General features: G+C 45.8%; 1 protein-coding gene across 1 annotated transcript in view; it reads right to left on the bottom strand.

Moving 5' to 3' along the window:
- Window positions 1-16,217: 16,217 nt before the first annotated feature.
- HIPK2 (homeodomain interacting protein kinase 2) overlaps window positions 16,218-27,277 on the bottom strand; it is a 132,319-nt gene continuing 121,259 nt past the window's right edge. Inside the window, exons 13-15 of the mRNA XM_075728047.1 lie at window positions 19,624-19,871; window positions 18,445-18,605; window positions 16,218-16,685 (exon numbers count right to left, since the gene is read on the bottom strand). Coding sequence (XP_075584162.1) covers window positions 16,218-16,685; window positions 18,445-18,605; window positions 19,624-19,871 — 877 coding nt within the window. The remainder of the gene's footprint in view (window positions 16,686-18,444; window positions 18,606-19,623; window positions 19,872-27,277) is intronic.

Genomic DNA, 27,277 nt, shown 5'->3' with positions numbered 1-27,277 from the left:
GGGTGGAGCCGAGCCAAGCCGAACCGAACCCAGGCGGGCCGAGCCGAGCCCAGGCGGGCCGAGCCGAGCCGAGCCGAGTCGAGCCCAGGCGGGCCCAGCCGAGCCGAGTCGAGCCGAGCCCAGGCGGGCCGAGACGAGGCCCGGGCGGGCCGAGCCGAGGCGGGCCGAGCCCAGGCGAGCCGAGCCGAGCCGAGTCAAGCCGAGCCCAGGCGGGCCGAGCCGAGCCGAGCCGAGCCGAGTCGAGGCTGCGGGCGCCGGGTGCCCTCTGGCGGCCGCCGGGGCCCAGCGCCGCGCAAGGGCTGGCTGCCTGCCGTTAACGGTTACTCGGTGCAGGGCCCGGGGGCGGCGGGGCCCTGGTTCCACTCCTAGGGCTGGTAGAAATGTATTTTCTTCCTGCACCCCAATGGCCTGTCTTGTGCACACCCCACTTCGGAGACTACTGCTCCAGAGGCTGGATGGAAAAATCTGAGAGAGGACCTCATTTTTTCAAGGGGTGGAGGACCCCCACCCAGCCTTCTGTGTTTTGGTTAGAGCAGTGGAAACCCGTTGCTTCTGTAAATCCCTTCTTTTCTCTTTCACATCTACATCACTATTTTCTTCTCCTCTCCGACCCACTCCCTGTTTTCATAGAATCATAGAATCGTTTAGGTTGGAAAAGACCTTTAAGATCATCCAGTCCAACCATTAACCTACACTACCAAGTCCACACTAAACCAATCAAGGGTAGACTAGACTAAACCATGTCCCGAAGTGCCACGTCTACCCGTTTTTTGAACACCTCCAGGGATGGTGACTCCACCACCTCTCTGGGCAGCCTGTTCCAATGCTTGACCACCCTTTCCGTAAAGAAATTTTTCCTAATTTCCAACCTAAACCTCCCCTGGCGCAGCTTGAGCCCATTTCCTCTTGTCCTATCGCTAACTACGTGGGAGAAGAGACCAACACCCACCTCACTACAACCTCCTTTCAGGTAGTTGTAGAGAGCGATAAGTTCTCCCCTCAGCCTCCTCTTCTCTAAGCTTCCACTCAGTTCTCTTTTGTTTCCTCCTGTGTCCAGTCTCAGAACATTTCATTCCCTCTTTTCCACCTTTCCCAGTAATACCAGACCCTGTCCCATCTTGTGGTGCCCTCCCCCTGCTTCACCCGCCCTTTTTTTACCTCCTTTGTTTTTTTTGTCCGCATTGTACACCCCCATTTCCATATTTTAGCGGGCAGCATAAAGGGTGGGGGGGTGGAGAGAGTGACAGCTTGGGGCAAGTGACACAGCCGGAGGGATTGCATGGATGTGGGGAAAGGATTCCCAGCCCCTTCGGTTCTTTCCTGCCAGTGGTTTAACGCTAGTGGGGCACACACACGCAAAGAGTTAAAACAAACACGCCAGGAAAGAGGTGCTTGTCACAAGACTGAATGGTGAGCCAGCACCATCAGTGTCTCAAGGCCTTGCCTCTGTGCAAACACAGTCATTCCCGATATTAATTTAAAGCCTTAAAAAAACCCCCAACCTAATGGGATTTGTTTTTCCCGTCACCCTCCACTACACGCTGTTGCCTCTCGCAAGCTGTAACAGCCCACCCCGCACCCCTCGGCTTTCACCCACCCTGCTAAATTATGCACCCACATGCTGGGGTCAAAACAATATTGAGAGAAAATAAAGGAGGAGAGGGGAGAGGGGAGGAAATGGGATCATGCAGGACAAGGGTCATTAAAGAAAGAGGAGGGGGTATTCTGAGCGTGGGGAAGGCAGGGATAAGGAGGGAGACGTGAGTAGCAAAGGAGCACTGGCTCACTGACGCAGAAAAGAGCAGAGCTCTGACGTCTGGGGACTCCACATCACGTAAAGTTTTTAAGAACAGGGTAAACAAATAATCTGGCACGTGCAGGTGAAGTATGGTTGAACCTTCACCGATGCCTCCTGCGGTCTCCTTCCAGATCTGCCTTTATTATTCCTACTACTCCTAGTCCGTAAACTCCTGAGGAGGCCTGTTGCTGTCCGAAGGAGAGAGGCAGATCAAGGATATTTGGGTGTGGAAGCAATGCCCTCAGAGAGCCGAAGCGAGCTTTTCTTGAGCAGCCCAGCAGTGCCGTGATGGACCTGTGACCCAAACCCCAGTCTAGGGGGGAGCAGTTTGGTAGCAACCTCGCTCTTTGTTTGCGTGTGCATGAATTCCTCTCTGTGGTTTTCAAACTGTCCCTGAGTGTCTGGAAGGGATGGGAATTTTTGTCTCAGTGTCCAGTCACAGCATTGTGAACTACAGTAAGTCCTTTTTAACCATACTTCCCTCCCTTTTTTTTTCCCTGTGACACTACTACAAGTTTTAATTTTTGTTTTTTATGAGCTTGGAATAAAAAAAGGGGGTTAAAGTGACTTTTTTCGTATTTAATGAGTTCACACACCAGTGGCAGTATGCTGTCCAAGTACAAAAGAGAAGCGTTCCAGATGTCTGCTGGACTCATGGCCTCCTGCACCCCAACACGACGTGTCTGGATGTGTCCAGAAAGGCCTGCGCACAAATGCAGCCTGGAGTTAAGTGTACTTCAGCTACCTGGTGTGCCTTTTCTTTGGACCTTGTTACAGGGTTAACACAGGGGTGACGAGTCCCCGTGGGGATGGAGTGCTGCTCACCAGCCTGTGCTGGGTCCCCAGGGCTGGCACGGCGGTGGCAGCGCTGCCTGCTCCCGTCCCAGCCTCCTGCCTTGACAACTGGGTTTTAGCGCGGCTCAGGATCCGTGCATTGAGCTCCTCCTGTGGCTGCTTCCCTTCGAGCAAAAGCCCCAAATAGCAGAGACTTTGATATACGGTGCAGTGCGGGGGCCTTTAAATAACAGCCTTTATTGCTCATTATTTGCACAGCCACCTCACAGGAGAAAACATAAAGGCAAAGCGCATTGCAGGAAATGCTGATGCAGGCGTGTTTGCCCTGGCCTGACCAGCATACTAAGAAAGAGAAGACACAAAAATTTACAAGATGCAGGCCCACAGCTCCAGCACGGGTTTGCTGTCGAGATCTGAAACACGTGCACAGGTGACTCAAGGGCAATGGTCTCCGTTTCATGGAGCAGGACCATTCCCCTCCCTCTCCCAGTCCCCCTTTCCAGTTTCATTTGAAGTGAATAGCAACTAGGAGGGCAGAGCAGCGTTGGAAGTCAGACAAGTTCTCCTCATATGGATAAACACAAATTTAGGTGCCAAACTTCGGACGCCAAAGAATTAAAACATAGCTGCTGCACTGGAAAGCACAAGCAGCCAGGAACAGCTGCACTGCTATGCGCACGCCATGTCAGTGTGTCCCCCCACCCTCCCAATTTTAAGTAAAAGAGCCACACCCACCTTGAATAAACCGATTTGGCCGAGGTGATCACTCTCAGAGCAGCAGCAGAGATTCCTCCTGGCCCAAAAAGAGCTGGACCAGCGCAAGCTCGGTGGTGGTAATTTGTACCAGCTGCTCAGGCTCATGATCTCCAAGCGCTGATGTTATTGCAGCTCCAGTGGGTTTGTACTACCGGCAGAGACGCATCTGACTTCAGCTTCACAGCCGGCTGGGCTCTCCAAGCTCTGCTGGGCAGTTTAAGCCTTGTGCAAGTTGCACTTAATATCTTTTGAGCAAGCTCAGAGCAATGGGGGATGAATTCCTTGTGACCGCCATGCCAGTGGAAGATGCGTGGCCAGTCCTGGCCTCCTGCTAGTTAGTAAGAGCTCACTTGGGTTTTAGTAAAATGCCTATCAAGTTAGATCTAACTGGACTCAGGAGTATTTACAAGTGGATATGCAGATAAATGGTGGAACCGAGGAGAAACCTGGGACATGGCTGCACTTGCACACCATTCCTTGGTGTTGGCCAGCCTGGAGGCCAGGCTTGGGCCACTGATGGTGTCAGGTTCTCTAAGAGCATTCTCATCCTTTTATCTGGTGGCTGAAAACCCTCACTGTTTCCTCTCACAAGGCATCACAGGCTCCATTAGAAGCAGCCCTGCTTAAATTGAGAAACTATTTTCCCTTCCTGAGAATAAATGGTCAGAAAGTACATTCTCCAACTACAATGCATTTTTAATCTGATTTGGTTTTGCACAACAGAATGACAAATATTTTTTACAGTTTTATAGATAAGTTTTACAAAACAAAGAAACAAGGAAAGACGACACTGTAACATGATACAAACATGGAGAAACTGCAGCAATAATCTCGCTCTTCTGGATTTACAGCTGTTTCTGAGATGAGATCATTCACTAAAATCTCTTCCTTATATCTTGACCCAGTAAACTCCCCATTTCCAGTAGAGCACCTAACCATGCAATTACATGTTAGCATACATGTAAAGCTTGACGTTTAATGGGACACATGATTTTAAATTAAACACAGACTTAAGTGGTTTGCTGAACAGGTGCAGGCATTACAGCTTTAATTGCTTTTGCTGACTTGGGGTCTCAACCAGTTTAAGGCAGCTAGGAGAATCGTCCCATGACCTCTTGTTACCAGAAGTTTCATGTCTACAAAGAAATTCATAGCAACAGTTTCCACAATGCTCGCTTCTTATTCCAGGGATTCCTGAGACAGAAGGCTGGAAAACCAAGCCTGTGGAAAGGGGCCTTTGCCTCACTGCTGGCACTCACTGATAAAACAAGCTTCCTGCTCTACCTGAAGGTTTACCTCCTGATGCGAGCCCATTGCCTGGCGGTGCTGTGCAGTGCCACCGGGCAATTATCACACGTTTGCAGAAGCCATTCGTCAGACACCTAACGCAAAGCGTGGCCCCGCACCACAGGCAGCCCGGTACAACCCCCTGACCCGTCCCTCTGGCCATCCCCAGGAACGGAGAGGCTGAACTAACCAGATGAATGCCTCCAAGGCCAGGAAACCCAGTAGCTTGCATGTGAGTCACTGTGCTGGGAAGGGTCAGCACAAACCGGGTAGGTCTTATTCTCCCTCCGTTAAGGGTTGTTGAGGAGTCATTTGCCTCCTCCAAGGTGATACTGTGATATAATAGGGGACCCTTTGCAGACAGGCCTCCAGCATAATGAAAACAAAAACCAGACTGAGCTTTGCAGCCGATCCCCACACTTCAGTCGGCGCAGCAGGACATAGCAGAGGCTCTCAGTAGAGCTGAACGCGGCAGCTCTGAGCAGCCTTCTGTGCTTCAGTGAAGCCCAGATCTGAACATCTGAACGCAGATGCTCTTCTGCCCTGGGAAAAAAAAAATACATCTCACAAACCTAAACATGTCAACTCAAAGGGAAAACTATTTATTATTAATGATACTATTAACTGCTGTTTTTCCAATAGACGGAGGAGAATAAATAATAGTAACTGAAAACTAACCAAATGTTCAGACCAAACTTTAACTAGTGAGAAGACATACAGCCACACAAACTTTGCAGTGACTTAAAACAGTTTAATGTAATTCCAAGACAAAGTGTGATTACATTTCTACACATATACAATATGCATATGTGAGTTTACAAATTCTGATTAATAACTCGTTTCACCTCAGAGACCGAAAAAATGATCAAAAAGAAACCGTGAATAACAAGCTATAACATAGTTCACCACAACGGGACCTCCTTTCTCACCCTACAGTTAGTAATATTACAATTAAAATAACTATATTCTTCTATAATGTATTTTCTGTTAAAATCATCTCATAAATTTACAATGCTATTATTAGTTTCCAAGACTAATATAAATTCACTCCATTTTTCTACAACGAAAATGATTATTAATTAGAAGCACACAACGTCATGATGAAAAACACAAGCATTTTTTTTTAGTAGCAAGAACTTGATTGGTTAAGAATTAGTTTTCTTGTAAAACATTCTAAAGCCAAGTAAAATATCCATTCTTATAACATACCTATAATATGAGACTAAGGAATAGGTTACATATAGGTCTACAACACATCAGTTTGTTTTTGTTTTTTCTTTTAAAAGAAGAAAGACATATTACCAAAAGAAAAAAGAAAAAAAAAAAGGAAGGGAAAAAAAAAAACCAAAAAAGAAAAAAGAAAGGGACAATTCACATAGGAAAAAAGCAGTACACAAGAAAATACTGTTGCACACAATAATTTTCACAAAGATTAACATGGATTAACACTCTTATTACAGAAACCGTACAGTGAAGGAACACAACGGCTCAGGGCTTTCGTGGGGTTACTGGGCTGAGATGATACTGTAGAGAAAGAACCACTCGAGATCCAGAGCTGGGAAAGGGGCATCTTTTCCCTTGCGATTGTGATAGCGTTTCACAGCTTCCCCCCCTTCCCCTTAATAATTTTGGTGCAGTGTATATTAACTTCCACTTTCCATCCAGAGTATGGTGGGCCTGTGGGCAGTCGAAAGGCATAAAACATTCTCTCCATTTCCCCCCTCCTGTTTTTAAAAGGATTTTACAGCTCATAAAAAAATGTTTCACCTGTTGGTTCGTTTTTAACTACCCAAAGTCTAGACTCTTCACCTTCCGAGATGCCCCTCCTTCTTCTCTCTTTCTTACTCCCTCTCTTTCTCTCTCTCTCTCTCTCACACACACTCCTTTGATAAAGCTATTAATGACACTTCCTCTCCTTTCAGAAATTTGATTTGGTATGAAAGATACAGGCTACATTCTGGTTCTGCCCAAGTAGAATATGGTACCCAAAATGCCTCGATTGCTCTGTTGGTGAAACATGGGATGAGGAGATCCTTTTTTTGCACCTGAAATGGTTGTGCCCTGGAATATCCATGGAAGTTTCATTTTGAGAAGAGTACAGAGCAAAAAAATATAAAATAAAATAAAAAATCAAATACATAAGGGATAAAGGGGGGGCGGGGAAGAAAAGCCAGAAGTGTTGTACGTAACCACGTGAGGTGGAAGCATTGCAGAAGCATTTTATTTCCTTGCTGAGGGCAGAGGTGCTATATGTAACCATCCAGATCCTAGGGGATGTGCGTTGCCAGTGTCGGAAACCCCTTCTGGCCTAACAAGCTGCAAGCCAAAGTATTCAACAAGACTCTGTGGCTCCTTCATTTGAGTGTGCTGGTATTTGTGGGTCTGACTCTCCCCACGAGAAGACCGGGCAGGCGCCGAGGACGGCAAAGTCTGTTGGTTGGGTGGCGGTGCACGATGAGAAAGGGCGGACGTTTTCCAGTTGGCCCGAGTGCTGCTGACAGTCCTGGCTCGCCGTACGATACGTTATCGCTTTGGTAATGTGGATGAAGGGGTGGGCACAGCAGCCCCGGAATGGTGCCGAGGGAGGAGGAGGAGGCGGGTTGCGCTCCCCTGGCCCCACCGCCGCTGATTGTACTGGGAGCAGCACAGGCGCCCAACTGCAAAGCATCGCTGATCGCTCCTTTTCACTACCTCTGCTCTAAGCTGACCGATACAGCCCCGTCAGGCATGAGGGAAACATGTAAGGAGCCCTCCTGAGAGTACCTGAGCTCCACGACTGAAGCTCGGTTCTTCAGATGTACGTATACGTATTTTTAAATGCCAATTCCTGTACTTTCATGACCTCAAAGTACCATTTTGCTCAGCGGACATTTATACCATGTTCATTGGTTACCCAAGTGAAAGAACACAACAGACAATACTAGACAGCTAAGTGAGACTGGGGAGGGGGGAATGTGATATATCAAAATGCAAAGTACAGGGTAACAGCAGTGGGGAAACAGCATTGACGGGAACTGGTATGGGCTGAGAAAACAGAGCTGACAAGGAGATGGTCAGTGAACTTTGTATTTCGTTTACTGGTTCAAAACATTTCTGTGGTGGTAAGCATTGTTTGTAAGAAAGGGGTGAACAGATGGAAGCCAAATTACAGCATTGCCTCTGAGTGGCTGACACATACACACACACACACGCACATACACACAACCCTCCACAAAATAAAACAAGCATTCACTAACTCAGGAATTAATCATTTGGCTAATGATTTATCAACAGTACAATACAATCCTTCCTTTGAATATCCTTCATTCTCCTGATGCGGGTATCTTCATCCAGATGAGGATCCTACATAGAACAGTGAATTTAGTATCGTGCTCCCTGCTTCAACCCAAGGAGCCTGATAAAGTATGTTATTAAAACAAGCGAACAAACAAATAGTTTATCTGTTGGACTAAATCTTCAAAGTGGGTGGAGTGGTTTTTTGACCAGACTTTGGAATACAGTGGATTACTTGATCTCTGGACTGACTTTCCAACACTATGTTATATCTCAGAACAGAATATACATATTAAAGACACACTTGTACTTTTCCATTTTTAACGGGCAAAATTAAAAAGAGGCAGCTGCATTGAGTTTTTGAAGGTGTCACTTATAAACACAAGATTTCCCTTAAAAAGTACCAGTTTAAATGTAAACTATAAAACACTGTAATAACTATAAAATGTAGCCAGAAAACTGTTTAAGTAGCCACAGTCTATTATTCAGTTCATATTGGTTTAAAATGTGACTCATTAAATATCTTCTAGAAGGCCAAAGCATTTTACAGTAGCTATAAACATATATACTTACATGTGCATTTTAACATCACAATTGATTAAAATACATAAAAGAGTAATCTATTCCTTGGTTTAATTTTTTTTTTTTCTTTTTAAAGATTCACTGTCTTCAGAATTCACTCAAGCAACAATGACCAGGGTGGGCATTTATCGCTATTCCGCCCCTACAGAGTTCAGAGTCTTTGAATCAAAGTTCAAGCTGGCTACATGTTTTCAAAAAGGCTAAAACCAGGATGAATGCCCACATTTGAGGTAATTATTGCCATTAGGTCACAGTTTGCGTAATATAAGTGTATCTAAATCCTTCTTTAAAAAAAATGAAGGTATCCCACGATACTGGGGGATACCCTTTGTAGCAATCAGAATCCAGAATCCTGATCAGTGGGTTTGCTTCCAAAGGAGCCGGCAGTCCCGGAGCACTAAGCGCCCCCAGAACAGCCACCAGCCAGCCTAGAGCTCAGGCGACAAGCCATTTTTGTTTTTTTTTTTTTTAGAAAAAAGAAAACAAAAGAAAAATCGGAGGTGCCATAAAATAGATGGGTAACATTTCTGATCAGAATTCCAGACCAAAGCTTTTCTATCTGTCTTATTCCTTTCCAAACAGTTTGCTGGGGAAAAAGAAAAAAAAAAAAAATCAAAACACATCGGCATTAAATATTAACTCTATGCCAGCACTGCAAAAACTCCTTGGCTATGTTCTGAAAGTGGGATAAGCTTTGCTTTTGCTCTGAGCATTGTTGCCCCATTGCTTTCTGTTTCAAAGAGGAAAGCTTGTTGAAAGAAAGAAAGGAAGAAAGAAAGAAAGGAAGGAAGGAAGGAAGGAAGGAAGGAAGGAAGGAAGGAAGGAAGGAAGGAAGGAAGGAAGGAAGAAAGAAAGAAAGAAAGAAAGAAAGAAAGAAAGAAAGAAAGAAAAAAGAAAAGAAGAAAAGAAGAAAAGAAAGAAGAAGGAAAGAAAGAAGGAAGGAAAGAAGAAAGAAAAAAAAATCCCTGGCTGTCAGAAGTACACGCAAGTATTTACAAGGTTTGTGTGAATCTGCACACAGTTCCCCTCACAGCGAAAGAGTTAAGAACAGAGATGTCACAATATTTATCAGTGCAGTAAAAAATATCATTTTTGGAAAAAATATACCTTTAGTATTGCCTTTCTTAGATTAACTATGATAAGCAAAAGATTAAAAACAAAAACTTTATCTTCAAACACACATGAATAGTCTGTTATAGCAGCACTGCTAAAACTGGAAGGACAAAGCTAACCCGTAAATGAGAAACAGGAGTTTCAGACCATAAATGCGGAACGCAAAGCCTCCTAGTATGCTTCCTAGGACTTCTGAAGAACCAAGCCAATCTACCATTCAAATTTCACCCTTGACACAGGCAAATGCTCTAAACCGTGTCTTCCCACTGAAAGCATTTGACACATGCAGAGCTCAGCCCGGCTTACCTCCAGTCCGGTTCTTACACCTCCACCTGCATCAGCAGCTCTTCACAGGTTACCACCACCTCTGAGGTCACTCCCAGCAATTATGTTTGTCACGGGGGAAAAAGACACCATCAGCGCAGAGCCCTCGGTTAGTGGTGTTCCTCTGCGTGCTGCCTGGGCTTACTTCAAGGAGCCGCCCCTGCGGTGGGTCCCGCTGTGTGCCCGGGGCCGGAGGTGAGCACGGTGGCACCCCGGTGTCCCTCACAGGTAGTGGCGTTCCTGGGTGGTGGGATGGATGGACCACAGAGATGCGGACCAGCCCGGAGAGCCCAGCACCTCCCGTCCAATGCAGCACTCGAGCAAGGAGCCCACGCACAGCCATTTACAACGGGAATGCCACCATGGCTTTGAGCACCACTGTAAAATGTTGTACCTTGCTCAACATCTGCAGCCCAGGGTGAAATTCTCACTGTCATCAGAGGCAGCTTTGCTGGAGTACTGCAGCAGGGGAACCCCAGCAGCACAGACCCATCTTCTCCTCCCCAAGTACAGAGGGAGAAAAATGATGTATAGGCACAGGAGCAGGCCACAAGAAGTAAGTTGGGGACTCCACAAACTTTGGGTACAGAATCTCCTCACAGAAGCGCTGGAGAGACTTGGGGATGGAGGGGGGGTGACATGGATGAGTGCCCAGGACTGCAGATCCACTGCTTTGAAGCTCCCATGGGAAATGGGACCACAGCAGGGACAGTTCTGTCAGCAGGAAGAGGGAAATCGTTCCCTTCCCACATTTTTCCCTTCTGCGTTGCCTACCCTCAACAAAGATTATTTCTGCAGAACTTGCATACAGGTATCCAGGATTTGGCCCACAGGTAGCACTGCAGATCTCTGATGGGCTGATTGCCAAGCCATGGAAAAATACACGCGTAAGTCCAACACTCTTGCCTAGCTGTGCCTGGCCTGACCACAGCAACACTGTTCGGGGTCTGACCCACAGAACAAAACCAGCATCCTAAATCCAGAGAAGGAGGCACTACAGAAGCATGCAGAGCATCCAGAAGCTTATCCCCAATATGCAACTCGCCATTTCCGCACTGCATTGTCACCACTGAAACACTTTAATCAATGTGAACAATAATGAGAGAATAATGAAGTTTTTGACATCCCCTACAGTTTAGGATAGCAGCAATATTTAGTGTGAATTACTCTGCTCGTCAAGCTAGCTACTTGAAACAATGACAGAAACTTGAGAGAGAAAAAGAAGAGAAAAGAAAGATGGAGTTCCACAGCTTATTCCCATTGCCTGGTGGTCATGACTTGTGGCTTAATTTAATTTCTGGAGTGGGTGGGGGTCTCTTTCTCTCTCTCTTAAAAAAAAAAGTTTCTTTGGTTAAAGAAAAAAACACATTTATCACCCTTCAAGTTTGCTAATGGAATTGCCTTCAACCAAATTACAAGACATAATCCCTTGAAAGTATAAAAAAGGAAAAATGTCACAGACGGAAGCGTCCCTTTCTTGGAATGTTTTACGTATTACAATAAAACTACTAAAAAGAGAGAGTGAGAGAGAGAGAGCGCACGCTGCCGAGGCCCAATTTGTTGTGTGCAAGCAGGTACAACTCTGCTGAGGAAGATGCGATTGCATTTGCTCTCTCAAAAGACTGGATTTGGCCCACTCTGCAGTGAAAAGTGCTTCCATTCGGGTTTTCCATTCTGCTCATGTTAGCTCCGCTCCCTCCTGCATTCTGGTTTCACAGCAGGAATTTGAACATCCATCTCTGAGGAGAGGCAACGTCCATGCTTCCTTCTGCTTCCCACACGAGAAGAATGCGAGACGAGATGATGGGGAAAGGAACCGCTTTTTCTGTGTGCCAGCCATAAGCCACCCATAAAACTTCCAGTATCTAAACATTCCCCTCCCCTCTCAAGTTTCCATGCCGTTTACCCCTCGCACACGAAGAACACAAACCCAACCCAACCCAACCACGCCGATCCCATTTCCTCTCCAAAGGACTTTGTGAGCAAAACAAGCTGGCTGTTGTTATGTATGTGGCACCATCAGCATGCAAAGCTTTTGCTTCCTCTGCTAAAATGATGGGGTTTCCCCTATGACTAACTGTACCACACTGTTTTCCATACTATGCCTTCATACAGGTGTGAGGGAGGAGGTGTTGCTCAGCTCCCCCGTACCCACCAGAAAACACGCAGTGTTGCTCCTTCAAAGCAGTTTGATGGCTGCGCTGTGCATCTCTTGCAATCACAGCGTCCCACCACCACCTATGGCTAACAGGTCAGCAACACCAGGATGCACAACGTGAAAGGTGGCTCCTCCAGCATGCGCTGCACCCCTTCCTGCTGCCAGCATCTGCTTTTCTACAGCTCCGCTGCCAAACGCCCCCCAAAATCAGATTCGAGCCTGCATGGGAGAGCAGGTCAGATGGGTACGCAGGGAAAACACAATTAATACAAGTAAAACATTACTGTGATTGAGATTGCAACCTTCCACGCTTCACCAGTCCTAGGCCAGAGGAGCGCATAAACAGGTAATTAACTTGAAGGGTTTAAGTCTGTTCTTTAGCGAAGCACTCAAGTGCATGATTAACTTCAAGTCTCTGCTGAAGTCTTATCATATTTTTATGGAGTTTGAATTCAGTTACTGCTTCCCCCCATTCCAACAGAGCAGGCGATGCAAATAAAAACATAAATACCTAAACTCTAGCAACCAGAATAGCTTAATAAAATTCCACGACAAATAATTATAAAAGAAGGGAAAAATCTAGATCAGAGACAAAAAAAAAAAAGGCAAGCCAAGCATCCTGGCCACACGGACACCTGATCAACCTTCAGTGAGAGCAGAAGAGCAGGCAAAGAACGCTGCCCTGTCTGCGGCCATGCTTTATCCAGCTAATGCCATCCGTGCACGCCAGTGTCCTTTATCCAGTGACGGGACTGACAGCCGCACTCACGCCTCCGCTGCGGCTCCTTCGATAGCCCTGTTTCTGGAGAGCCATCTATCTGCTTTCTCCTTTAGGAAAACCAAACCCTTAACGCATAGTGTGACCTTGGGTTCATCGAAAGGGCCCAATGATGATGGCGTGGAGCACAAAGAGGTCTTGAGGTCTTGATCTCATATAAACTTCCTATCAAACAAAGTGATGGTGAGCTGGATCCTAGGGCACCAAGGTCCTTACCTGCTTTTGATCCAGCTCTCCTGATAGATCATTACGTTAGCTGCTGTTTGGTTTTGGCCTCTGAATTAATGTTTCTGAACTTATTCTGAAATGCAGATGTGACATGGAGGATAACTCCTGTCCCTCAAGGCTGTAACCGCTCTCACAGAGCAGCCCCACTTGCCCTAGGTTAGAGGCAGAGTTTTCATCCTCTGGACAATCTTGTTTCCCCTTCCTCCTGCAGTTTTCACAAACATAGCAACCCTTCTGATGCCACTGATGAAAAGAAATAAAATTAACAACAATAACAACAATACTAAGAGAAAAAAAAAATAACACAAAGATTAAGGAATGCGTGTGCAATTAAAACCCAGTAAAATATAATAATAATAAAATAATAATCATAATCATAAAAACCATACAATAAAATAACATTATCTTTCCTTTTCATGACACAAGCAGCATGACGCTCTCGCTCCCGAACGGGTGGGAGAGGAGAGGAATGCAACAGAGAGAGCAGGGCTTTATTTTCCTGCCTCAGATGAAAGGGGACGTGTTGTCTTTCCAAAGGAAGGGGGGGTAAGGTGCATAGGCTGCTGGGAGATTGCATCCTCATCTACAGTATATTGAGCTGGAATGAAGGACAGGCAGGAGAAGAAAACTGTGCAAGGGTAGCCCAGGAACCAGAGCTGGCAACCAGGGAGGTTATTTGGTAGTTTGCCAGAAGACACCAGCCTTGTTGAACAGCCTATATGCATAGCAGGATCCCTTCTTCTTCCAGGCCAGCCAAGCACTTACCGCAAGACAATATATTTGTGCTTGTCTTTCTGTCTGCTTTTCCCACATGTGAGAACCTCCTTCCTTACTGCCCCCGCCCTCCCCAGGAACGCATCCCTCACCACTCTGCTGACGAACCTGCTATTTTCCAGCATCTTGTGAAATACCTGAATACTTCATGCTCTAGTTACAGGGAAATGTAGAGCGGAACCGAGCAGCCATGTAGACTTCAGCTTTCATGGAAACATGGAAACGTTCTATCAAACTCTCTTCTCTCCTTCCTCCCCAGGCCATCCACAGACATGGGTACTCTAGAGACACTTCCAAATATTGATGCACCAGTGCAACTGCCATTACCAGCAAAACTCCCCTCTGAACCAAACCCGACTGTAGGAAAGGCTCTCTTTAGAAACCTGTTGGAAAACAAGATGACCACGTAGAGTTCCTTGGTGTGGAGGACCCACAGGACCACTGTGCTCTCTGGTTCTAGGGTCACTCTGCCGCTGCAGGCAATCTTTCGCGGTGTAGGTGAGAATGGAGGAGGGGAAGCGCACACTGTCACAGCTATGACAGAGTGAGTAAGGCCTGATGTATTCCAATACTCTTTTCGCTTAAGAAACCTGAGTTTGACTCTCTCAGCTGGATTTTCTCATGCTTGCTCTGAGACTTCAGCCCTTTCCTGACCCCCTCCCATTGACAGATGTAGTGAGCGATGTTGGCAACAACTAGTGTTTCCCCCTTTCACGGGCTAAAGTTTTGTTCCCAATTCAGACACACAACCAGGACAACCTGACAACTTGGGAGGACGCTGTCCTCCCAGTCCACCGAGAACGTCAGCAAACAGCAGAATGAGAATTCAGTTTCCAGGGAGGAAACCTGCTATTTCAACAGGATAGAAACAGACCGGTCCACAAACGAATCCTCAGACCCTCTGGGAGTCACCCTGGGTCTCACAACCGACCTGGTCACTTCCAGCCCATCCAGTGCTTGACAAAACACCCAGTTAGATGCACTTCCAACCCCAACGAGCCTCCCCAACACCTTGCCAAGTGAGCTAAGATTGACGACGTGGGAAAAAAAACCCAAAACACCACCAGCAGAAGAAGAAAACCGGCAATAACAACCCCTAAAAAAAAAAAAAAAAAAAAAAAAAAAAAAGAAAAAGAGCTGAGAGTAAATTCCGACTAGCCTCAGTCAGTTTCTAGGAGTACCAGTGGAAGTAAACCCTTAAACCGCATCTGTAGTTTGGTAAGGCACTACGAGGGAATGATGTAAAACTAAGACTGTGACAGTTGTAATGGCTGTGCCGAGGAACACACCACAGAGAGAAGGCAGCATCTGCACGCACACGCACGCACGCACACACACAGACGTACATACCTGGACAATCACATTTGTTACATGCCTATGTTATATCACTTTTCTTTGTGCAATCACGTTGAGGAATAGTCTATTGGTATCGTTGAAGTTCAACACAAAAGAGTAAAAACGGCATATGACCTGTATAGTGCTACATTCTACCGGGGAGTGGGGGGCAGCTAAAAATGTTTCCTCCTATACTAAAACGGCTAGGGATTGAAAAGGAAAATTTCCAAATAAAACAAAATGAAACGCAACTGAAATCCAACATACGTTATTAGAGAACTTGTTTAGGAATGGTATTTCTCAGGGATTTATCCAGTGTGTTCAAAGAAAGGGAGAAACATCCCCATTGCTTCCACTCAACCAGTGCTGCATGGCTTGTTTTGCCCACGTGTTTTCAAGCATAGCAGTGCTAGATCCAAATTTAGAGCACTGGGACAACATTTTCTCCTCCTCCCTCAGCTTCCTTTACCCACTTTCTATTTCCAGGAAAAAACCCCAAAACCTTATGTATGCTTTGGGATACAGAGACCACTGCAAAGATGGGGCATAAACCCTTTGAAATGCTGGATAAATCCCCAATCCATATACCTATTGAATTAAAAACCTAATGGATTTCATTTTAGGTGTTCTGGACAACAAATTTCTAAATGTAGCTCACTATTGGATGAAAATAACCTTTTAAAGTCTATTGGTGAAGTTCTTCAAAAGACAGGACCCGCTGGAGGGTCCTTCTGCTTCTCTCTCTCTCTCTCTAGTTTGGTGCAGAATGGTTGTTTTTTTGTGGTTTATTTTTTTTCTGTTCTTTTTTTCCATTTTCTTTTTTTTTTTTTTTAAATAAAAAGTGTAGAATTGATTCTCCCCCTTCTTTCCTCTTTCTCGTTTCTTCCTTAAAGTCTCCTTCGTTCAAGTTTCACGCGAGCCTCCCATTGCATTGTTAGTTTGTCATGTTCTTCAGTACAAAAGCGGCCGCCTCACTCCCCCGGGGTGGGTGCGTCTCTCGCTCCTTATTCCAGTGTTTAGATGTAAGGGTACTGGTTGACCTTGGTGGGGCTCAGTGGGTATCCAGTGTAGACTGTGGAGGCTGGAGAAGCACTGATATAGGTCTGATGGGCAAACTGAGCCTGGTACTGACTCGGGTGGATGGTGGGTGAGGGCAGAACCCGCGGGCCCATGCTGACAGGGACCTGGTGGACGATGCTGGCGGGGTAGGTGGTGTGCTGCACGGCGTGCCGCGCCGACCCTTGGGAGGCCACCAGGTGTGCGACGGTGCCCGTGGAGCCCAGGGCAGCGGGGGCGGTGTATGTGTAGAGGTGGGGTTGGGTGGGCAGGTGAGCAGCGGCAGCCGCGGCCAAGTGAGGATGAACTGTACCATGGCTGGGACTATTGTGCGGGAAAGAGTACGGGGCCTGAGCTATCGTTGGAGTGATGTAGGCTTGCTGTCTCCGGTGACTCCCTGTGCGATCGGTCGTGATGTGCTGCTGGGCCTGGATAAAGACAGCAACAGTGATAAGCGGTTACAAGAGAAGAGACGGCTCTTTACCTCCTCAGTGGTGCCTGGGAGCCTCCCTACGACACCAGGATGGCCCCAGGAAAGTCCCTTGCGCTCCTCCTGACACCCTCAGCACCACCATAGTCTTCCCTTGGAAGCGGGTGATGGCAAAGGGTCCCTCCCGAGCCTAGGAAGACCCTGTCGTTTCATACATTCACCAAAATGGCCCCCAAAAGGACAATGGAGTCCCTCACTTTGAGGCATGACCTGCTGGCACAGCTAACGTGAAGACCCAACCTCAGATGCCTGGCTCCTAAGAACATCTTCTACAAGTCCAGTCGCTTGCACAACACATGGCTTTTGTTAGTCAACTCTCTGCTGACAAAATGCGGTGTGCTGATAGTTCGGGGGAATGAAGTTGCCTAACTATGCCTGGAACAGGCAATTTATTTTTGCTCAGTTTGAGTCTTTGTGGTTATCATTTCCTCAGCTAGTAAAGTAACTACTTTATTTTTTAAAGATAAAACCCTCGGCTCAACCAGATCCTGCAGGTGCCTGGTACCCTCATGTAATCAGCTGTAATTACTTGAGCACAGCCAATTTTCTTGCAGTGGGACAGGAGCAATGTACTTTTCCAGGGATTTTCTAAGGTTTTTTTTGCACTGCACAATAATGTCAAGTTTTTCCCACTCAGAATATTAAATAACCAATAAAGTAGGAATTAGAAGGCAAGAAGGGCAATGCTCCATGTTATTTCCTTCTATTTTTCCAAGCCTTCTCATCCTCTCTGTAAGCACTCCCTGCGCTGTCATTGTGGTCTGAAATGCGGCAGCCACACTCCTCCCCCACTCTTGGAAACAGCATCTCGCCCACTTCCTCCATTTTCACTCACTTTTATTTCAAGTTTGTTTAGATTTTTAAATTTCAACTACATTTTAAGGGGGAGGGGACATTCTTCTTCCCCAAATTATTTTAAAACCCCCCAACATTTCTGCTTATATCCAGCTCTGGATGCAAACCAGCACTGTCCTCCGAGCTCTCCAGACTTTCTCCTCTTGAGATGTTGGTAACTGTGCTGTAACTTCCCTACCCTCATTACCTCACTTCGGAGTAGAGAGAGGCCCCAGGTGCAGTATGTGAAAAGGGCATTATTTACTGAAGCTCCTTGGGAGCTGCCTGGGTGTTTCGATCACAGCCTATGAAACATCTTGAGTACTGCATGCTGCCAAGTAATGAGATTTGCCCAGATCTCAGCCCAGGTTTATTATGGGATGGATCAAACTCATTACACGAGGTCATGTATATGCGTAGCGTCTCTGCTTTGCCTTGTCACATCTGATGGGGACTTCTCTCCCAATCCCGCAGCCGGGCTGATGCACTCCCTTCACCTGGAAGATACTCTCCCCATGGTTACCTATAGTTAAAGAGAATTCAGTCTTTCCTACACGGTTCTGCTCCACTCCTTCGTGTCTGAGCCACTGCACCTTCTCTCTCACATTCTTCCCACTCACGCTGTTAGATCATCTGACTTCAAAACACACGGTAAGAGTACCACCAGCCCACTCAGGGGTGGGATCTGCACTACCTCTGCTGCCTGAGATGGAAGATCAAGGTCTGCAGTGAAGTTGAAACAAGTCGATCAAACTTGACATGGGGCCCAACTATCATTAGACTGGAACAGGCCAGCCCATGCTGGAGGAGCGGTAGGTTACAGCTGGATGATGCACCACCAAAATTTATCTCAGTTGACTTACCTGACTTAGATTAAGAGGCTGTTGCTGCTGGAAATGTGCTCCTGGTCGCTGCTGCCTATAGGCAACGGCTCCAGACGAGCTCCCTGAAGAGTGACCGCTGGTGGAGGTCACGGTGCTGGAGGACTTGGACTTGTAGGAGGATGAGTGGTGACTGGTGGTGACTGTGCCAGGAAAGGAAACACATTTGTAGCTTATATCACATTCTTTAATTGCTCACCCTACCTTTTCCTCACTGAATCTCCTCCAGAGTGGCTTTTGGGAGGAGACATACAACAGAAGCAGGATAAGAAAATGATTTCTCTTAATTAACAGCATATCTCAGCAGTGCTTCAAATACATGGCCAGCCTGTTATCCTAGAGGCAGGCAAGCAGACCTGATACCTGGACCCAAACTGGGCCCGGAGAAGGCTTTACAGATCGTTCAGAAGTGTGAGAAACTGTTCTGCCAGCAGAACCGTACGATGCAGGTACAAATCCCAAAGAGAGGAAGGAAAGTATAGTGTGCACAGCACAAAAAAGCCCTGGCTTGGCTGACCTCACGGTGAGTAGGAAGGGAGGGAGAAGGAGCTAGTGGGGAGCTCACCCTCTGAGCCTTTGTGTTGACCAGCAGTGCATCAAAAGAAAGGACTGCCAAGTAGCTCAAAGCCAATTGCTTTGGGCCAGACTTCCACCATAAGCCCCTTTTCAACACATCGTACTGTCTAACATTGTGGAGGCTCTGGATGAGCAAACCTCATCAGTCCATAATGAAGATCCTGGGGAAATATTCTTCCCAGAAACGTCAACAAGTTTGGATGAAAATGCACATGTGTTTTCAATCTCTTACCCATTTTAAAGTAAACCTATGGAAAGGCAAGGCAGCAAAGGTTCACACTTGCATTTGGGAGCCTTTCATGTCAAATGTTGAGCTAAAGGCTGCATTCTGTTCTTGGGTTTGTACAGAAGTAACTGGGAATGACACTTGCCCCCGTGACTCCTGAGTGTACCAGGGCACATAAATTATGCAATATGGCTCCCAAGAACAGATGTGTCACTTGAGAGAAGGGCAGGAGCACGGTTTCTTTGGAAAACAAAACAAACAAACAAACAAACAAACAAAATGAAACCGAACAATGAGATTCTTCCAAGATAAATCATTTATTTCTTACTAATTTTCTTGACGGAAGAGGTGCAATTTACCTGGTGCCAGGCTATCGCACTCTACCAACACCTCACTGGCCTGGGTTTTCAGTGGTGGCACGATGATCGTTCGGGGGTTCCCACTGCAGTGAGTCTCTGGAACCCCTTTGGTGTCGTAGGTGTTCCCGTTATTCTGCCCTGCGCGATGCTGCACGGCGTAAGGGCTGTTGTTGCTGGAGGAATCGGAGTAGGGGGAGTCATGCACGGTGACACAGCTGATGACGTTCTTCCTTTGCTTGGACAAGGTGCTGAAACATAAGCAGACAAGTGGAAAGAGTGAATGGGCAACGATCGACTCGGAAGCCACCAGAAGACTCTGCCCGCGGCAGACTAGCTCTGTGAAGGCAAAGCACACCCTTCAGTCCTCTGCCAGGTAGAGGCTGCTTAAGCCAAATCCCAGGCTTCGAAACTCACTCGTTGCTATTCCAGGAAAGCCTTCATGGAGGTCAAGGAGTGAGCAAGACATTGTGGATAGGTCTTATAGTCACACTACTTAGAATAGCACTGAACCAGACTGCCAGATTTATTTTCAGACTGCTTTTTATATATGTGTGCAGTAGAAGCCCAGCAGTTATACTATGCTTTGTTGCAAGTCTCACCACCCACACAAAAACGCGGTGGTTTCTCCCAGCCTTCTAGCAATGATTTAATAATAGATGCTATGACTTTTCATGATTAAATCCCATGAATCTACAAAATACTCTCTGTTCTATTTACTAATACAGTACAATGGGTATATATTCTCAATAAGCATTTGAAACTGAGGAATGAATGAAGGAAAAATGAGCAAGGTATGTAAAGCTTTTCGTTTTCTTTTCTTTCTCTGAATAAACTCTGGGTCTCCTGACTCTAGCGTGGATTATCAAGGCCCTGCTGCAGTTAATCTATCTATGACATCAAAAAAGTGATTAAAAAGGAACATCCAACACTTCCAAGATTAGTGCAAGAGGTTCATTAGACTAGACTGCATGAGTACGATTGGGATTTGCTCTGCTATTGTGTCTAATTATTCCTGATGGCTTCTCCTTCCTGTTATGAGCTTGTTTAGGGAGAAAAAGAGAGAGCGAGAAAGAGGACGGAGGAAGGGGGATGGTGAAGATTTGCTTAAATGGCTCACATCCTTGACAGTGCACAGACCTTGACTACAGAAAATAGCTGCTATGTTTCACTGATTGCATTATGTTGTTATGGCAACTGAAGTTTTTAAAATGATGAAAAGAAATGGATAGCACATAAAAAGCTAAGTAATTAGGCTTAATGGTGGAAACAGCCCCAACAGGAACAGAAATGCCATGGAGAAAAAGGAATCCATCTCTTAACTTCTTGAGCATGCACTTTAAAAAAGAGATCCCTCTTCCATGGAGTCTCCTCTCTGTTCTCTCACTTTGGCTGGTCCAGTCCCGGCAACAGCTGATTAATCCAGTCTTCGTCTGTGATGGAGCCACTTGTTCCCTAGTCTCATCATACCCAGGAAAAAGTGGAGCAGATACTGAGAACAGTTTCCTTCCAAGGACATTGTTTGCCGTATTTATTTTTCACAGAGCTAAAGGAGCACTGGTGGGTTCTCTTCAGCTTGGCTGTCCCAAAGCCTCTGTCAGCATTCACAAGCTGCAACTCACCACCTTGCTCCCAAGACTTGTAACTGAAAAGTTATTGTCTCCTCCATTAAAGAATGCCTTGGGGTGCTGCATTCACAAACAAGTTACTATCACACAGACTTTCCCTGGGCAATCATCACAGGATCCTGGAGATCCCTGAAGAGGACGCAAGACCATGTTGTTCTATGCCCAATGAAAAATATGTCTCGAGAGGCCCCTGCTATCCTAAAGCACTGACACCTGAAACAGTGCAAATGATGAAGCAGGAGGGGAAGCTACTGCACAGCAATCCGGATGCTGAAAGCAATCCTTGCAGGGGCAGGGATCTTTTCGACAGGGAAGGTGTACAACAGCGAATCCTCATATTCTGGCTTTCCACAAGGAGCTGGAGAGCATTGGATTAGAAATGGAAAGAGCAACAGAATATCTTAGATGGACAACTACTGTATGTGAAGAAAGATGCAGCAGTTTGGATATGGTGCTATGGAAGAAGAATATTAAGCCAATAAAAACCACGAATATTGCATCAATATTCCTCTCTCCTTCAGTAGAAATGCCTGTAATCACACATTTATGAGTATCTACACTGCTTGCCCTTTGCAGCTACCCTTGGCTGCCAGTTGGGAAGAGATATATATTCTCTACCTCTGACAGTTATTACATTTTATAAAGAAAAATCAAGTCACTGAAGAGTTTTCTGACAAGTGATAAGGTCTAGCTATTCTTTTACAGTCCCTTCCCTACATAAGTGGCTGAGCTGCTGAACTGGAAATACTTGCTCTTGGCTGACACTTGACATGAGAAGGCTGAGCTGTGGAACTGGAAAGGTATTTTTCTGTGTTATCTGTGCTATTTTTTGTTTTAGAATGGACATATTTTTCATCAATTTGATTGAGGGCTTGTCAAAGCAGGGACCATGAGGAGTCTTCTCCTTCAAAGTCTTACAGCTCCTTGGTTACAATAAGAAAAATCAAGTAAGTATGTTTTGTTGAACAAGTAAGTGACTCCAAACCCAAACCTTTCCAGAGAAAGGGACCATAGCAGGATATTAAACTCATTTCATGGATGGGAAACGGAGAAGAACCAGAGCTGTGGTCCTGCCAGACCTTACGCAAGTACTTAGCACTACTAGTACGTCATCCACCAAAGTTGGCTGGACTATTCCAGTAACAGAGCTAAAGCACATGGGTAAATATTTGCAGGATTAGGGCCTAAGTGATTAGCCTCTCGATTCAGCAGGCTGCATCATTTCAAGTGCATGAGGAGTCCTATCAAAAGCACCTGGATTTTTGTCTTTAGGAAAGGTAACGACTGCAGTTAACATCGGAGCCGGCAGAGCAGACAGTCGGGACTATTCACATGCCCAGAGCTCAGCACCTGCTGTACTGCAGCCTGCCTGAGAGATTAAGGGTGGGAATTTCAAAAGCATCAAAGGACCAACTCACACTGAAAATCAGTTGATTCACAGGCTTAGAGATACACGTTAAGCCGAAACGGGGGCTTTTGAAATTTCAACCCAGAAGAGCTAGGACTCCCCCTTCTCAAAGCCTTCTTGCTCGCCAGCAACTGTCCTCCTTCCAGCTCCCTCTGAGGACTCAGATGCTCTCCCTGCCTCGCAGTAATGCAGGAGTTATCTGTGTGAGGTCCAGGCTGATGTACCACCTTCCTTGCTCACAAACTAGCAGGACTGAGAGCTTTTACCTGTTGACACAGCACTTGCCTACTCAGCAAGCTTACTGTATTCCTATAACTCAGCCACAGCTTTTGGGGATGTTTGTGCTTACACGGAAAAATACTATTAAAAGTCTTGCCCCCTTCCTATTAAGCTGACTCCAAGCCTGGTAATTGCTTTCCCTCCTGCAAGCACAGTAGCAGCAGCATACGTGATTTAGTAGTGTTGAGAGGCGGCATGTGTTCCTGGTCAGCTTGTGTGCCTGCCTGCATTATGTGGGTAGGTGTATTTTAATTCTCCAGAGGAGGGAGGGGGGAATAGTACCAAAGTGGCATCAAATCCATCTGCACAGACTGAAAAGCAATAAGCCAGGAAGGCTTTTTAACCCTTACTAGCTGGAGCTGCATCCTCCCTTTCAGAACAGCAGTTGGAAAAATATGCATTGCTTTCTAAGTTTATTATTAGTTTATGAGTGGTAGCCCACTCCCACCTGGTCCCGAAGAGCTTGTTCTCAAACTTGGACACAGAACAATTCATATCTGTCCAATGTGTAGACACAGAGCACGACCGTGCCTTTGAACATGCAGAAGCAGCTCTCGGAGACAGCTCTCTAACATACACCACCCTCGTGAGTGCACAGAGGAGAGACAGACATGGGTCTCTATTCCCCACGGCAAGGAAAGATCTCAAGGAAAAGTCTGATGGAGGAAAGAGAAGACAGTTTGTGCACAGGCACAGGGCAAGAAACTAAGGTGGGCATCTCGGATACTGTTAATGGAAAAGTGCCGAAGGCAGATGTTGAGAACGAAAGTGAGGAAATTAAGGAAAAGAAGATTCTGAAGTAAGTGTTAAAACAACATTGGAACCAACTAAATAGCCAAGCTCAAGGACAACAGCTCTTATAACAGTGCACCTTGAGATGATTTCTACTTGCTGAAGGCCCAGCCCAAAAGCTCAGTATGTGACAGTATTGCATGAACAGGATCTTTTTTCCCTGAGTATCTCAAGTTACATCAGAATCCCAGAAAAAGCAAATGGAGTCTAGTAGGGGCAATTCGACTCTGTTCACCCACAGAGATACAAACCTTTCACTGTGGCTGACACTACAGCAACAGAGGCTTTCAGCTCTCAAGGTCACCAAGATGGCCTTCTGCTTGGGGGGAAGAAGGCACCCATCCCACACCCGTGCCTTTGAACTGGTGTGCATGTATACCATGGCATGTTAGCTTTATATCACATCACAGAAATTCTGTTCCAGGTCTCTGAAAACTTAATAACATGCAACCTTTCCAGTTTGCTGCTTCAGAATAATCCACCTATTCTAGGAAAGTATAGAGTCAGCCAACAAAAACTCACACTACAACTGCAATCGCTCTCTTCACGTTGAAATTTTATGCCATGCATAGCTCAGTGTTGAGAACATGCCCCTCTCTCTTCAGCTCAACCTCCATCCCGACCTGTTAATCTGCTCTCACCTTCTTTGTGAATTCGTGATGGTAAGAAATATTTATCAAGTACCACACTGGGGCCATTTTACTAGGCTATACAGCACGTGCTGTAGCTATTTTAGTCGTATATACTGAATTGCTTAGCAGGTTGTAAAGATTCTGCTGCTGAAGGTTTGCTGAGAGCTACTGTCTATCTCTGTTATTTTAAGTATTACTTGCATTGCAGTGATGTCTTCTGGAGATGGAAGGCAATGATGATCTTTTTACCAGATGACTCTGGTTAGTCAACGTATTGCTATGCGGAGTCAGCGCATTACTATGCACAGCGTAACATAGCCACAATAGGCTAGATGTCAAAAGAGAATTACAAATGGTATTTTGACCCTCACACATGCACATCAACAAGTTGGCAAAAACACCTGCTTTGTGCCTGCCAGTGATTTCTGTGCGTAAGGGGAATGAAAGTCCTCTGAAGTAGGTTTCACCACCATTGCACTACGACGTGAAAAAGGTGCATCAACAACTTGCATCAGCTCACGCTCAGTTATAAAGGTGAGACTCAATCAGAGACTTCACTGTATAGTTTACCATTTTAAGAAAAAGGGAAAAAACCCCAACCCTGCAAGGATTTTGTGCCAGTGAAGATGGCCCATGAGGCAGCTACTCAGTATGCCCGCGTGACAGCGGTGGTCAGTCTTTCTTGCCCAGGAAGACAGCGATTAGTGTGAGGATCCCATGGAAAGCCAAGCTGCAGAGGTGTTACTTATGATACCAGCACAGACAGAGCAGGCAGTGGGGAAGCGAGGGGCTCTCCTGCCTCGTTGGGGTGGAAGCACCCTCAAAACCACCCACCGCAAGGCCATCACTGTATTGTTTCAAGAAAACAGTCATGTATTCCTTGGCTATTGCACTTATTCCTCGAGATGGGAAGTCATCTAGGCACATCACAATGGCCACCTCCACTGCCTTTCCTTCCAGCCCTTCCTCCTGCCACGCTCTGCGATGCGGCTCATGACAGGACATAGAAATACCCCTCGCTGCACCACCAGCACAGCCCGGCGTGTCCTGCCCGCAGGACCACATGTGCCCTCCCTCCCTCCTGCCCATAATTCAGCCACCCCAGGGTGCACTTGTGCTTCTCTGCTCCGTGTTGAAGTTGTTGCTTTATTTTTCTCCACTTTGAACTTTCAGAAATATTTAATCAAGGGAGGTTTTACATTTAAACCACTGCACCATGTGAAGTTGCATACTGGGGAGTACTTAACCCCTACTACTTGCCGAATATGTGCTCTGATTACTGCAACTGCAGTTGCACTGTTGGTCCGCTCGACTTTCTTGCTAGAGCAAGTAGAGAAACTTAAGAGGAATAAATTCTTAAGAAAAATAATCAAGCCTACTCTCTGTTTTTACTCTCTTCAGTGCTTTATAGGTAATGGTTAGACCTAAATTCTTCTTTCCAGAATAAATAACAGTCAGGGTATTATCTTACAGCGCAGCAGTAACCATCTCTTTAGCCTGTAGAGTCTCTTTGTAAAGGATGCTGAACTGCGAGTCTAAAATTCACTGGTGATAAATAAACAGGGTCACAAAATCATTTCCTGTTCTTATAACACTTTTTATATGCAAATTTTTCTCTGCTTTTCTACAGGACAAAATGTCACATGCAAAACTTTGTGGGTGTCAGAAACCAGTTAAAAACAATTTCATTCAGTAAAAACATTCCCTTTTTATTTTGACCATTTAATTTTTTTCCCCTATTATTTGCTTACATTTTGAAAGGAAAAAAACCCTCCATTAAACCAGAAAAGAGAAGTCTTCCCCTTAATTAGTTAATCCCCTAACACTTTCTCCCCCTTAAATAAAAGTCAAAACTTTTTGCAGTTTTGAAGCTTCCCCAGGTTTCACTGTGTCAGGGATATTACTAGAAAAATCTCAATGTAGCCTACAAAAAGCCTTGGTTTTGACAAATTGACTTTTTAAATCAGGAATGTGCCCCCTGAAAATCTCTGACCATTTCTCTGACGACTGTCCCTGCCGAACTGTACCTGAGGTCCCTCCTCTGTGATTTCACCCCAGGCATGGGGCCGGGGCCCAGTAGATGGCCCCCTTTGACAAGGCTCCATCCAGCAGGTCTTCCAGAGCCCACCTTGCACCACCTCCCCAGCACCTTTTCCCAACAGATGCCAAACATTTTCAGATGACTGCTGATTTTAAAAAGATTACACCAAGCTACACTCATCAACAGTGCAAAACACATGTGAGCAAAGAACGAGCAACATGCTGGCCTGCCTGCCTGGTCAGCTGGTATTTCATGAGCATCCTACTTGAACATCTGTGCTTTTCATTAGGAAAAGGAAAATTCTGCCCATATCACACCGAATTCTTCAGATTTTTTCTTTCGACAATAAAGAAGTTGCATCCCCTGTACTAGAAAAGCTCTCTCTGCTGTTCTGGTATTAGAGAAAGGCTTTTCTGTTGGAATAAATCCAAGCTGTAGGGCTCCTTTACTGCATCAGCAGTATCATATTTTATCAGCATTACCAGTCCTTCTTAAACTGAGACTTACAAACTCTTACGTCGTCGAAGGATCTACTACTTCTCACAACCACAGGTAGCTCTAATCTCTCTTTGCTGAGCAATCAATAAAATAAACACTTTTAGTCTCACGGGTCAAAGAGAATTTTCCAGCCTCACAGGAAATAAGAGAAGGAAGTGCTGTAGCAAATTCAGGAGCTGATCCAACATCAGTGAAGTTACGCAAAGATACCACTGCTGCTATCAATAAGATGGGATCAGGCAATTAACTTTGATCTGTCAAGTGCCGTACAATTTCTGTATTCTAATCTAGAAAAAGCTAATATGTTAGGATGTGACCAATAACGTGTTTCAAGTTATTCTTTATTTTTCACCCCCACACCACAGCGATTGCCCAACAG

This window comes from Pelecanus crispus, chromosome 1, assembly GCF_030463565.1.
Source record: "Pelecanus crispus isolate bPelCri1 chromosome 1, bPelCri1.pri, whole genome shotgun sequence".
Lineage (NCBI taxonomy): Eukaryota > Metazoa > Chordata > Aves > Pelecaniformes > Pelecanidae > Pelecanus > Pelecanus crispus.
Note: the sequence above shows the minus strand (reverse complement) of the source record. Positions and strands in the feature narration are given on the sequence as shown.